Source organism: Pteropus medius, unplaced genomic scaffold (assembly GCF_902729225.1).
Source record: "Pteropus medius unplaced genomic scaffold, Ma_sr-lr_union100, whole genome shotgun sequence".
Classification (NCBI taxonomy): Eukaryota; Metazoa; Chordata; class Mammalia; order Chiroptera; family Pteropodidae; genus Pteropus; species Pteropus medius.
This window is the reverse complement of record NW_024344433.1, coordinates 331,331-345,673: the sequence shown is the minus strand read 5'-3', so window position 1 is coordinate 345,673 and position 14,343 is coordinate 331,331. Positions and strand designations below refer to the sequence as shown.

Sequence of the window (14,343 nt, the reverse complement as noted above, 5' to 3'; positions counted from 1 at the left end):
CACATACTATCCTCTACATACAACGTATCTTAGGTGTACATGACAGGCGACGATCAGCTCCTTGTCAGCTCAGCTCAGCTAGGAGATGGATAGACTAAAATTAATGTTGCAACGACCTAGTGCTTAGGTCATTAGTGCTTAGGTCATTGCATCACCTGGCAAAGGTTAATTTTACATATATATCAACATATTAATATTAGCAAAAACAACTTTTTGTATATTATCGTCTACAATGTTTATTATAAAAGGACATCTTATTTTAAATTGTGCACAATTTAAAACCAATCTGTAATGACTATCTTGAACTAGATGAATAAATCTAAAGGTTTTTAAAAATTAAACTAAAGTGAAGATGTAGAACGAATTTATAGTAAAATATCAGAGTGCTAATGATTGAATAAGATCTAAATCAGGGTACTAACCTGCATTACTGCAGTCACACTGAACGGTGACTGTATAAAATGAAGAATTGTCTACATTAGACAAATACTATTAATGACAGGAATTTTTTTATTATTATTAAAATGGCAAGAATACAGATAGCTTCTATCAGTAAAATACAGCAGTGTTCAGGCTCTTAAATCCAAGCCTTTGAACAGAAAAGTAAGAGATTTAGGAGATTTTAGGGGAAATAGGGAAACATCACTGGATTTGTTACTCTATATAACAGACAGCTGCCACAAGCCAAATAAATAAATAAATAAATAAAATGGCAATTAAGTTGATTGCAGTACTTTAATGTTTTAAATAAAACTTATTAAAAATACAGATTTTTTTTTTTTTTTTTTTTTTACGATCTTACATTCTTGACAGATATAGCATCACCTACCTTTCAAAAAATAGTAGGGGTAAACACAATTGTAGAAAATGTATGTCAGTTAGTGGTACAATACTACGAATTTTAAAACCCTGGCACACGCCTATTATCTGCTGCTTTGAAGTCAGATTATGGCCTGGAATTTATGTCAGGTTGGTTCCAAAATGGAATAGTGGGTCCCAGGCCACTAGCAGTAAACTTTGCCTATTTTGGCACAACTTCTCCAGACATGAAAGCATAAATCACAAAGAAAAATTTTAATCAACCAATTATTTGAGATACCAAGAAAGGAAAGGAAATCAGTTTTGTAAAAAACACTTTTCCCTCTTTTTATAAACTTTCTTTATTTACTCCGGATAGTTAACATAACAGTGTTCAATAGTGAAGTGAGCAGGTTTTATACTCACTATTACCGTATGGATAGAAAGAGCCATATGCATTTTTGTTTTTATAAGTCATCTCCGATCACTGCAATATGGCACATGAGAACAGAGATTCAGAGGCACAAAGTTAATAAATACATTTAACATTGTCAAGCATTCAAAAGATAAATGCAATCATGTAGCAAAAAAAATCAGTTTGTAACTTTGACCTTTTCCAAGGATGTGAAGAATTTTTCGTGTGTCAGAAATCTCTATAGCAAAGATTCCTATGAGAGAGAAAAAAACATTGTGCAGATTAATATTTTTAACTCACCAATTTTACCATTTATAAAAAATACATTCTAACATTACTTTGTCAATATTTAAGATTCTCCACCTACTTTCTGAGAAGGAAAGTAGATACAATGTATTTTTTTGCTCAGTTTTTACAAACTGTGATACATCCATATCATGGAGTAATATTCAACAATGAAAAAGAATGAACCATTCACACATACAACTTGAATGGATATCATGGACATTGTGATTCCATTTATATAACATTCACAAAGTGACAGAAATAGAGATGGAAAAGAAATCAGTGTTTGCCAGAGGCAGGAGGAGGTGAGGAGGTCTGTGACTACAAAGGACTATCATGAAGGAGTGAGTTCCTTCATGTTGATGGAAGAGTTCGGTATCTTAATTGTACTGGTGGAATATGCATGGTATGCAGAACTGCACACACACACAAGTGCATGTAAAAACTAGTGAAAACTGAATAGGGCCTATGGGTTAATCATATTGTACCAATGTCGATTCCCTGGTCTGTCAGAGAGTGCCATTGATAAGCTGGGGGAATGGCATGTGGAGCTGTCTGTACAATTTTTGTAACTACCTGTAGAACTGTAATCCTTTCCAAATAAAAAGTAAAATAAAACAAAACTGTAGTACAGTCACACAATGGGACGTTATTTAGCAGTTAAAAGGCACATGCAACAATACCTGATATGTACACAACCTAGAAAATCTCAAATACATCATGCTGAGTGACAGTCAGCCATTAGAGGCTACATACTATATGATTCCATTCATATGACAACCTGGAAAAGGCAAAACTATAGGGACAGGAAGCAGACGAGTAGTTGGAGGAAAACAAATTAAGTACTTTGTTGTCTAGATAACAGGTGGCAGTCAAAGGATATCATCTAAAACTAACAGCAAAAGTTAAATAAAAAAAAAGAGGATTAAAGGCCCTATTTTTTTAAAAAAAGTATTAGTACAAAAGTAACCACTATAATAAAACATACACCTTCCTCAATATCAAAAGAAACGTTTGAAAGCAAAGAATAACCAAACTGAGAAAGAAATATAGTAAATATCACATAATAAACATAGTTATCATAAGAAAATATGTCAGAGTTGAGATCAAATTTAACAGTCATGTTAATAATGTGAAGGAGTTTAACTCACCTATTTAAAAAAAAGAATTTCAAAATGGATCATGATGCAAAACTCAAATCCATACTATATACAAGAGAGATACTTACAATGCAGTAATTCAAAAAAGCTAAATATAAAGAGATGGACAAAGATTCACCAAGCAAACGGAGACAGTAAGGAAACAAGAGTCGTAACTCTAATGCCAGGTGAAGTAGGTAATGAGCCCCTCTCCCCTCCAAAAAATTAAATGTGTCAGAAAAGGACATTTCTTAGAAGGACCACATTCCACAATGAAGATGTGACAGTTCAGAATATCTGTGCAACAAATAAAACAGCAAACCACTTATATAAAACAAAATTTATAGGAGATACAAAAAGAAATAAAAAGCATACTAATAATAGGAGATTTTAAAACACTATTCTTAGTAAAACAGGTCAAGTGAACAAAAATTAAGCAACAATATAAAAGCACTAAATGAAATTATAAAGGTAAATCTTTTAGCTGTATACACACTATATCCTGAGAAGAAAAACTATAACTTCTTAAGTGCATATGAACTGTTCACAAAAATTGATCATGTAGTAAAGTACAAAGAACACATCAGTAGTTGTCATAAAATAGAAATATTATAAACAATATTCTCTAATCACAAAGCAATAACCCTAGAAATTGAAAATGAAACCAAAACACAAAAAAGCTCCTCTCACTTGCAGGGGTGGGAGAGAGAGCACACAGGAGAGACTGACACTTCTTTGAGTATTACTTTTGCAGAGTTTCGACTTTTGAAAGCATATTTATCTATATATTCAAAAATTAAATTAAATCAAGGAAAAAACTAGAAAGGGGAAAAATGAAAGCAAATTGAAACAAAGGAATCTAATGTGATTTCAAATGTATACCATAAACACAGCAAACGGAAAAGAGTTAATCCTGAACACAGTATTTGACTACATGGCCTCAAGACTTGGTTGGGCAAGGCACAAACTTTTTCAAAAGTGGGTCTGCAGTGACACAGGTGAAGAAATTTTGAAACTGTTTTAGATGCATTCTGGGGTTGAGCAAGTACTTAACCGTGCTGACGCTGTCGAGTACATGTGTGACGCTGAGCCAGGGTTCCCACTGTAGAAGGAAGGGCATACAGATACAGAATGAAGAAGGCAAGGCAGAAGCCTGGGAAGGTGGTTTGGAACCGGAAGTATTGGTTATTTTGTTAAAATGGTATATGTGTGGAAGAGCGAGCACATGTGCAAGAGTGTGAGTGAACAAAACAGCACCTATGCTGTCTCATAAAAAGCAAATGGGGTAAGATTTTTAACAATAGTAAGTATAGGTAAAAGGTATACAGATGTTCTTTGTATTATTTTTCTTTTTATTACTCCTTGTAAGTTTGAAAACATTTCCTGATAAAAATGTTTTCACAAAATTTGTGACATATGGGGCTATATCTAAAATATTTTCCTCTGAAAAATTAGTTTCTTACTTTCCTAGAGCATATGTATTTTATGGTACTATAATAATTAACCAATATTTCATTAATGAAAGTATATGAAAAAATTGTTGTAGAAATAAAATCAGATTTTAAAAATATAATTTATGTAAACATTAGAAAAAATAGAAATCTTTCACTTTAGCATATTTATTTATACAAAACTAATTATCAAAATACTTTATTTTTATGTGAACACACAGAATCATGCAGTCATGTCTAAACAGGTCTGTGAGTGTCCTGACTCCCTTGGACAGTCACCGTGCACACTGCTCTGTGGTCCCCACAGAATGGACCTTAAACCACTCACTCTTCCAGTGATCGATCGAGGCCTCGGTCGGGAGATCGATGGTGAGCGCGTTCTGGCGAGTGGCATTTTGTATTCGGCTTTATTGTAGAACTCAAGTGATAAGTGTTACTTGAGTAATTCTGGCGGCGGAGTTCTTGCACAGCCCTCTCCCTAAAGCAAAGCAGTGAGGCTTTAAATTTTATATCCAGTGACGTTATTCATAGTGTTGTAAAACTGCAGTTCAAGTCATACTTTACAACCTAACCATCATGAAATAACCCAATCCTGCTGTTATCTAAGAAACACAGCTTCCCAGGCTGGTGGGGACGAAACCTACCTTTCAAAGCGCTCTGTCCCTAGTTGTCGTTTAGTGATGTCTAGATCAGCCTCCAGCTGCGTCACCACATTCCTGAACTGGGCCACATCTCTGCTCTGGATGGCCCTGTGTAAGAGAATATAAAGGTGACAGTTGATCAAATGTAAAACACGGCCAGGACTCCTGGAGCGCACTGAGCCAGCCTGCAACATCTTCTCCGCTGGATCCAAGCTCAACTGTGCTTTTATAGATGTAGCTGCTGATTTTAGGCGTCATAAGTAAACAAAGGTGCCTACTTAAGAAGCCCAGCCTGTGATAGTCACATTTAATTAGTTAAACCTTCTCTGCCTCAGTTTCCTCGTGTTTAAGTGCAGTAATATTATCCGTTATCTACCTGTAATATCTATTTATGGCAAATCGTTTTTAAAAGTACTGTGAGGTATTACATGCAAGGTAGTAGTATGACCAAATAATCCGCACTGGAGTTCACCCATCATTAATATGATCTGTTACATATGCATATACAAATATATTAAATCAACCATGTGCTTTATATATACTTATAATTAATTTTGCCAAATCTGCATACACTGTTAAAACTACAAAATCTCTTCAGTTTAACAGGGTCTTCCTTGGGGCTAAACGATGCCTCCGAAAGCCTGTAACAGCACACTGTCATCAGGAAGGTAATGCAGACATGAACTCTGCGTGCACAGAACATTCTACCCTCTTTGCTTGCTTTCAGGACTGCTTATAGCCCGCTGAAATCTAGACTTAGAGATGAAGAACACAAAAGCTGATCATGTTTACCAGTTCTAAGTGATAGCGCTTAACAGCTAGTCTGACCAGAATGTACCCTTTAAGGTGAGAGTTTGGCATGCTCCTCTCGGCAGGTTTCCACCTATCAGCTTGAGAATGTGACCTTGTAGAACCAGTTTAAGGACTCACAAAAGCCCAACTGCAGTGACTGAAAAGACTGACTCGGTTGCAGCTGCCATAACCTGAAAGCAGTTTTTGAAGGAAACTGGCCTTGACTTTGCAGCCTTTGCTTGGTCAGGGGCTCCTATGAGAGGCCGATTCCCAAGACTGTGACTCTTAGGCTTCTGCAGGTCCCAAGTGCAGACAGAGCACAGAGTTGAGGCTGGATGAAAAAGTGTGATAGATGGGATAGATGAGAACAGAGGCTGAGGGTCCCATCAGTTTTTGTGAGGTATTTCTACCTAATCTTCCAGCCAGGGTCATTTAATAATATGCTAATAGTGCTGGAGATTCTTAAAAAAAAAAAAAGCCAAAATCAATGCTCTGAGGGAAGTAAGTCTTCAGTATTCTGTGAGTGCAGTTCTTCTAGGTCCCTGGTATACACTTACAGCTACATAAGGAAATACTACATGACAATGGAAAGACTAAGTAGCAATACCAGGTGGCTCCATAAGTAGAAACATTCTTCTGGCTTCAGAAGTATTTGTTTTTCTAATCTGGTTATAATTCCTAAAGGCAATATTCTAGATCAGACATCCTATTATATCCAAAGCTCTACCCAAAATTTAAGAAACCTGACTTTATGTTATATTGCTAACCAACTCACATTTTATTTTCTGCCAAACAAAGGTGTTCTTTAAGAAGCTGAATTTCAGATTCTTTCTCTTGAAGTGCTATCTGAGACTGATATTCTTTATCTCGATTGGCCACCAGCAAAGCTTCTAGATTCTGCATGGAGATTCTCTCATTTGTCATCTGACTCCGGAGGAGTTCGATTTCGGAACGAGCAGAATCTAACTCATTCTCCATCTGTACAATAATAAGAAGATATCTATACTTATTCCCATTCATCCACTTAACTGATCATTTATCAGAAACTCATAACATTTCTGTACGTTATAAACTGACAACCCCTTTTAATTTCTTGATTAGAAAGTGTGTCCTTCTTCCCAGGCTGTGTGTATGTATGTGTGTCCACACACACATACATGCACACAGTATCACTTTCCTCAACTCTCTGAAAATATCAGAAAAGTCATTAATAAGTAAAGATTTATTAAACCCAAACTGCAAACGATTTCTATTTCCAGCTTTGGTATTTACTTATATATTTCTGCAGGAATGACATGGAGATATCTGTGACAACTGCTTTGTTCCGAGTTAGGCAGGTCACAAACACTCAGCTACCTATGGATGTCATTGCACTCCACAGTCAAGGAAGACAAGAGGTTGTTACACATGCCCTCTCTTGCACAAAACCTTGGAAAGCTTCGTTTTTTTTTTTTTTAAGGTAACCTTGAGCCTGGAATATGCTCTGTAAGCCAAATGTTTCTTCAAAAGGAGGGAAACCAGACGTTACTATTTAGAAAAAAATGATTCCTTATCTCATAATACACATTATAACAAATTACATATGCATTTAAAAAGTTAAATGTGAAAAGATAAAACTCTAAGAAAAAAGAATTTAATAAAAAATGAAATTATTGGGGAAGGAGTAGACAGTTGAGGAAGAACTTTCTAGACTAGATACAATTAAAAAATGATGTCTGATCATATAAAAACATTGATATCAATATAAACAGAATTTACAAGAGAACAACTGGAAGAAAATAAACTCAGCAAATAAAATAGTTAATATCATACTAATATAAGGAACTCATAAAATTGTTGAGAAATACGAACTAATTATATGAACAGAAAATTTACAAACTAATTAGTAAACATATGGAAAAAAATTTACCCTTATGAATAGTCAAAGAAATATAAATTAAAACAAGATGCTATTTCTAGTCCAGTGTTTCTTAACTATGACGATACTGAGCTTTTGGGTTGGATAATTTCTTGGCATAGGGAGCTGTCCTATGCTTTACAGGATGTTTAGCAACATCCCTGGCCTCTTACTCACTCGAGCCCAGCAGCATCCCTTACTCCAGTCGTAGCAATCAAAAATATCTCCAGACATTGCTAAAGGTCCAAAATCTCTTTCAGTTGAATCATTGTTTCAGTTTATCAAATTGGTAAAGTTCTTAGTGTGTATTGATTAATATTAAAAAGAGCAATGACTATTTCATATACTCTGCTGGGAGGAGTACCAAATGGAGCATTGCTTTTTTTGGTAACAGCTTTATTGTAATAGAATTCACATGCCATAAAACTCACCCATTTAAAAGGTACAATTAATTTTTTTTAGCATATTAAAAGCTTTGTGCTATCTATATCACAATCTCGCCATCTAGTGTTGGAATTTTTCATCATCTCAAAATGAAACCCAGAATTCATTAACAGCCACTCTGTACATCCTCCATACCTGCTGCCAACCCAGCACCAGCCCTAAGTATCCCTAACCTACTTTCTTGTCTCTATGCTTTGCCTTATCTGGACAAGTCACATAAATTAAATACAATGTATATGTGGTCTTCTGTGACTGGCTTCCTTCACTTAGCATAATGTTTTCAAAGCCATCCATGTTTTAGCAGGTATCAGTACTTCGTTACTTTTATTGCCAAATAACATTCCCTTGCATAGATGTAGGAACATTTGAGCTATTTATACTTTCTGGCTATTATAAGAAATGCTAGGAACATTTGTGGATGAGTTTTTCGCATGGACCTTTGTTTTTATTCCTCTTCAAATTTCTGGCCTTTATGGTAACCCTATTTTTAATATTTTGAAGAACTGTCAAAATGTTTTCCAAAGTGGCCTATTTTACATCTCACCAGCAACATATGAGGGTTCCGAATTCTCTATATCTTTGTCAATGCTTGTTACTGGGTTTTTTTTTTTTTTTTAGAGCTATTCTAGTACTTGTGAAATGGTTAAGTTTTGATTTGTATTTTTCTGATTGCTCATGACGTTGAGTATCTTTTCATGTGCTTATTGACCATTTATGTGTATTCTATAGAGAAATGTCTACTGAGACCCTTTGCCCTTTTTTAGTTGGGTTATTACTAAGTTGTGAGAGTTCTTTATATATTCTGGATACAAATCTCTTAACAGATGATTTGCAAATTTTTTTTTCCATTCTGTGAATTGTCTTTTTTACTTTATTGATGAAATCATTTGCAGCACAAAAGTTTTTTTATTTTAATGAAGTCCTTTTTATCTATTTGTTCTTTTTCGTTGCTTGTGCTTTTGATGTACATCTAAGAAAGCATCGCCTAACCCAAGATTACAAAAATTTACTTGCATGCTTTCTTCTGGAGAGTTTTTTAATTTTAGCTCTTACATATAGGCCTATAATAATTTTAAGTTAATTTCTGCATATGGTATGTGATAAAAATCCAACTTCATTTTTTTCCACGTGGATGTTCAGTTGTCCCTGTACCATTTGTTGAAAAGACTATTCTTTTCCCATTATATCGTATTGGCACAAATTTTTAAAAAAGCTTTTGGCCACAAATATAAGAGTTTATTTCTGGACTCTCAATTCTGTTCCATTGACTTATATATTTTTCCTTAAGCTAGTGCAATACTATCTTGATTACTGTAGTTTTGTAACCAGTTTTGAAATTGGGAAGTGTTTTTCTTCTGACTTTGTTCTTTTTCAAGATTTTTTTGACTATTGTGAGTCACTTGCACTTCTATATTATATTATCTTGTCAATTTCTACAAAGAAGCCAATTTGGGGTAATATTGCCATTCTAACAATGCTGTCCTCTGATCCATGACTATGGGACATCTTTCCATTTATTTAGTTCTTCTTTAATTTCTTTTGAATATGTTTTGTAAAGTGCAAGTTTTGTGCTTCTTTTGTTAAATTTATTTCTAAGTATTTTATCTTCTCTTAATGCTCTCCTTTTTTGTGTAATTCCATTTAATAGAATTGTTTTATTTTCATTTTTAGATGATTTGAATGGATTTGTAATATAGAAATATAATTGAATATTCTACATTGATCTTGTATCCTGTAACCTGGATAAACTCATATATTAATTTTAACTTTTTAGTAGATTCCTTAGGATTTTCTATATCCAAGATGATGCCATCTGTGAATAGAGATAGTTTTACTCCTTTACAAATCTGATGCCTTTAATTTCTTTTCCTTCTCTAATTTCCCAGGCTAGAATCTCCAGTATAATGTTAAATAGAAGAGATTAGGAGGCCATTTTTATATTATTATTGACAAGAAAGAAGGAAAGCATTCAGTCTCTCTTCATTAAGTATGATGATGCTCTTTATCAGGTTGAGTTTTGCAGATGCTCTTTATCAGGTTCAGTAAGTTCTCTTCTAATCCTAGTTTATACTTTTTTTAAATCATGAAATGGTGTTGGCTTTTGTCAAATGCTTTTTCTGCATCTATTGAGATGATCATTGTTATTTGTTCTTTATTCTATGGATATGATGTATTTCATTAATTGATTTGCAGATATTAAACCAACTTTGTGTTTCTGGGACAAATCCACTTGATCATGGTATAAAATTCATTTTATATGTCATTGGATTTAGTTTTCTAGTATTTTCTGAAGAATTTTTCATCTAAATTCATAAGGGATATTATCCTACAGTTTTCTTTTCTTATGATGTCTTTGGTTTTGGCATCAGCGTAAAATCAGCTTCATATAATTAACTGGAAAGTATTCTTTTATTTTTTGTAAAAGAGTTTGTGAAAAGTTTATATTAATTCATCTTTAATCATTTGGAAGAATTCATAACTGAAATGTTCTATTTATGGAAGTTTCAAAATCATAAACTCAATCTCTTGCTGTAGATATATTTAGATTTTCTATTTTTCCTTAAATCAGTTTCAGTACTTTGTATATTTCCAGAAATTTACTGATTTTCACCTGAGTTATCTAATTTTTGACAGTTAGTTGCAAACTAATAATATTCTTTTATAATCCTTTTAGTTTCTATAAGGATGGTAGTGATGTCTCCTCTTTCATGCCTAGTTTTAGTAATTTAATATCTAAGTATTAATTAAAGAGCATTAAGGAAGGATATTTAGAATTCATGTTCTTAACATTCCTCTTGAAAAGAGTTAGATAACAGACATACATACTACATTTATTTGGAAGATAGAAAACTAAGATCTGGGTAAACTGTACGGTATATGAATTATATCTTAATAAATATATTTTTAAGAAAAAGAAAAGCAAAGAAAGTTAAGACTAAAAGGTTCTAAAATTCCTTATTCTAGTGCTTTAAATAATTTTTATGAAGGTGGAGATATAGATCTTTTGCCTTTAACCTCTATATTCTCATTTGAAATTATCTGAGTGATTCCATGGATGCAAGGCTAGTATGATAATAAAAAAGTCAATCAATGTCATCTATCATATCAACAGGCTAAAGAAGAAAAATCATATGACCATATTAACTGATACAGAAAGAGCATTTGACAAAAATTCGACAACACTCATTCATAACAAAAACTCTCAGAAATATAGGAATGGAGGGAAACTTCTTTAACTTGATAAAAAGCATCTACAAAATTCTACAGATAATGGTATTCTTAATGGTGAAAGACTAAGTGCCTTTCTCCTAAGATTGCAAGTATATGTTTAATTTGACCACTTTTATTCAACATAGCACTAGAGTACTAACCAGTGCAAAAAAGCAGGAAAAGGCATAAGACAGGAAAGGAAAAAATAAAACTGTCCTTATTTTCAGATAACATAATTGTCCACATAGAAAATTACAAGGAATCAGCAGAAGAATTACTACAACTAATAAGTGAGTTTGGCAAGGTCACAGGATATAAGATAAATGTTCAAAAATCAATTACACTTCAAGATATGCACCCCAATGTTCATAGCAGCATTGTTCAAAGTGGCCAAGACATGGAAACTACCGAAGTATCCATTGATAGATGACTGGATAAAGAAGATGTGGTACATATATACAATAGAATATTACTCAGCCATAAAAAAAAGATGAAATACTGTCATTTGTGACAACATGGATGGATCTTGAGATTATCATGCTAAGTGAAATAAGTCAGAAAAAGTTGAGAATCCTATGATTTCACTCACATGTGGGATATAAAACTAAAAGTAACAAACAAACATGACAAACAGAGACTCATGGACATGGACAGTGGATTAATAGTTACCAGAGGGAAGGAGGGAAGGGGAGTGGTAAGTAGAGGTAAAAGGGGTCAAATATTTGGTGGCAGCAGGAAATTTAATTTTGAGCGGTGATCATACAATGCAATATACATATGGCATTGCTGAATTGTACACCTGAAATCTATTTGATTTTATTAACCAATGTCACTCCAATAATTTTAATTTAAAAAATCAATTACATTTCTATATACTGGCAATGAACACACTGATAGCAAAATTAAAACTAGAATACCATTTACAGTAGCTCAAAAAAAGAATACTTTGTATTTTGTAGGTATACTTCTAACAAAATATGTATAGAAATTATATGGTGAAAACTACACAGAGCTAATAAAATAAATTAAAGAAGATCTAAATAAGCCATACTGTGTTCATGGATTGGAAGCCTTAACATAGTAAAGATGTCAGTTCTTCCCAAAATGATAAACAGGTTTAATGTAATCTAAGATTTTTTGAAGAAATAGACAGATTATTCTAAAACATATATGGAAAAGCAAAGAGGCTAGAATAGCTAAGACAATTTTGAAAAAATAGAAGAAAGTGGATGGAATCTGTCTATCTGATTTAAAGATTTATTATTAGCTATGGTAATCAAGACTGTGTTGGTATTGGTGGAGAGAGACACACAGAATCAATGTTAAAGAGTAGAAAACCAAGAAACAGACCTACTCAAATATATTCAACCAATTTTTCACAAAGGTTGATTTCACAAAATCAGTTCAATGGAGGAGAGGTAGCTTTTTCAATAAACGATACTAGAGCAATTGGACACCCACAGGCAATAAAGGAACCTTGACCTAAACCTCACACCTTATACAGAAATTAACCTAAAATAGATCATGGAATTAAATGTGGAACATAAAACTATACAATTTTTAGAATAAAACCTAGCAAAAATCTTTGGGATCTAGAGCTATGCAAAGAATTTTTAGACTTAAAACCAAAAGTACATTAAAGGAAAATTGATATATTGCACTTCATCAAAATTTAAAACTTTTGCTCTGAGAAAGACCTTAGAGGATGACAACACAAACTAAATAGTGGGAGAAAATATTTGCAAACCACATATTTGAAAAAGGACTAGTATCTAGAATATATAAAGAACTCTCAATACTCAACATTAAAAAAACAAAGAATCCAATGAGAAGATAGACAAAAGACATTAAGAGACATTTCACTCAAGGATATATATAGATGACAAATAAGCACACAAAAAAGATATTCATCTTCATTAGTCATTAGTAAAATGCGACTAGATGATGATATAGCACTGCACGCATATCAGAATGGCTAAAATAAAATAACACCAAATGCTGACAAGGAAGTGGAAAAACTGGATTGCTCATACATTGTTGGTGGGAATGCAAAATGGCACAGACACTTGGGAAAACAGTTCCCTAAACAACTAATCATTAACTACTATATAATCCAAAAATTGCATTCCTGGGCATTTACAGAGAAATGAAGATTTATATTCACACGAAAACCTGTACACAAATATTAACAATAGCTTAATTTGTAAGATCCCAAAACTAGAACTAATCCAGATATCTTTCAATGGGTAACTGCTTAAACAAACTGTGTTACACCAACAGCATGGAATATTACTCAGAAATAAAAAAGAATGAAGTACTAATACATGCAACCTGGATGAATCTCCAGAGAATTATGCTGAGTGGAAAAGCCAAAGCCCAAAAGGTTACATACGGTATGATCCTATTTATATAACATTCTTGAAGTGACAGAATTATAGAAATGGAGAACAGATTAGTGGTTGTCAGAGGAAAAAGAGGAGTTAGGGATAGGAGGAAAGTAGATAAGACTATAAAAGGGCAACAATTATAGATCATTTTAGGAATAAACACATATACAAAAATAACTAATTTCAAGGCAAAAAAATTTATGTCAGGAGTATTTTAAAATACAATAAGAATTAGCCTGACCACTTCACACCCATTAGGATAGCTTTTATCAAAAAAGCCCAAAACCCTAAAAATAACAAGTGTTTCAATTATTAAGTAAGTATTGCTTTTCAAATTTGAAAACACCAAGTAAAAATTGTTTTTAAAGAAAAAAATTAAGAACACATCATTTGAATTTTTACAATGAATATTCATGAGTTGCTTACATCATTAAAAGGTTCTTGCTGAAATAAAAATGATTTAAGAAAAAATCTGACAATTTTGGCATATACAACTTCACTAATTAAATAGTAACAGTGGATTTTTACAGAAACCAGCTAGACACATGATTCTCAAGTGCAACATATCCTCCTAAAAAACAGTAGACTAACAAAATTAAAATTTCAATAAGATTTGGTAGTAATATAAATATAAATATGACCACAATGTTGATATTTCAATTACACTATGCAAATTGTAATGCATTCCTCTGTAGGGTCTGGGCTCCATCTATATTTCCAGCTGCATCTCCAGCCACTTTCACCCATGAATGCTATGCTGGCCATTGCAAACTACTTACTATTCACTCAAGAGTTCATTTATACCTTCATACACTTCCTATGTTGTTGTTCCCTTTGAACGAGAAAGCCTCATTCCTTCTGCACCTAATAGGAATTCCCTCCCT

The 14,343-nt window shown here is 33.2% G+C and overlaps 1 protein-coding gene across 9 annotated transcripts in view; it reads right to left on the bottom strand.

Moving 5' to 3' along the window:
• Positions 1 to 1,141: 1,141 nt before the first annotated feature.
• The window catches only part of TSGA10 (testis specific 10), a 103,548-nt gene continuing 90,346 nt past the window's right edge, over positions 1,142 to 14,343 (bottom strand). For 7 of the 9 annotated variants that reach the window (XM_039872477.1, XM_039872478.1, XM_039872476.1 and 4 more), the window contains 4 exons: positions 6,297 to 6,499; positions 4,733 to 4,837; positions 4,417 to 4,566; positions 1,143 to 1,466 (listed from right to left, as the gene is read on the bottom strand). In XM_039872477.1, coding sequence (XP_039728411.1) covers positions 1,442 to 1,466; positions 4,417 to 4,566; positions 4,733 to 4,837; positions 6,297 to 6,499 — 483 coding nt within the window. In that variant the 3' untranslated portion in view covers positions 1,143 to 1,441. Of the gene's footprint in view, positions 1,467 to 4,310; positions 4,567 to 4,732; positions 4,838 to 6,296; positions 6,500 to 14,343 lie in introns of those variants that run through there. The other 2 variants (XM_039872479.1, XM_039872475.1) reach the window with 2 other exon arrangements.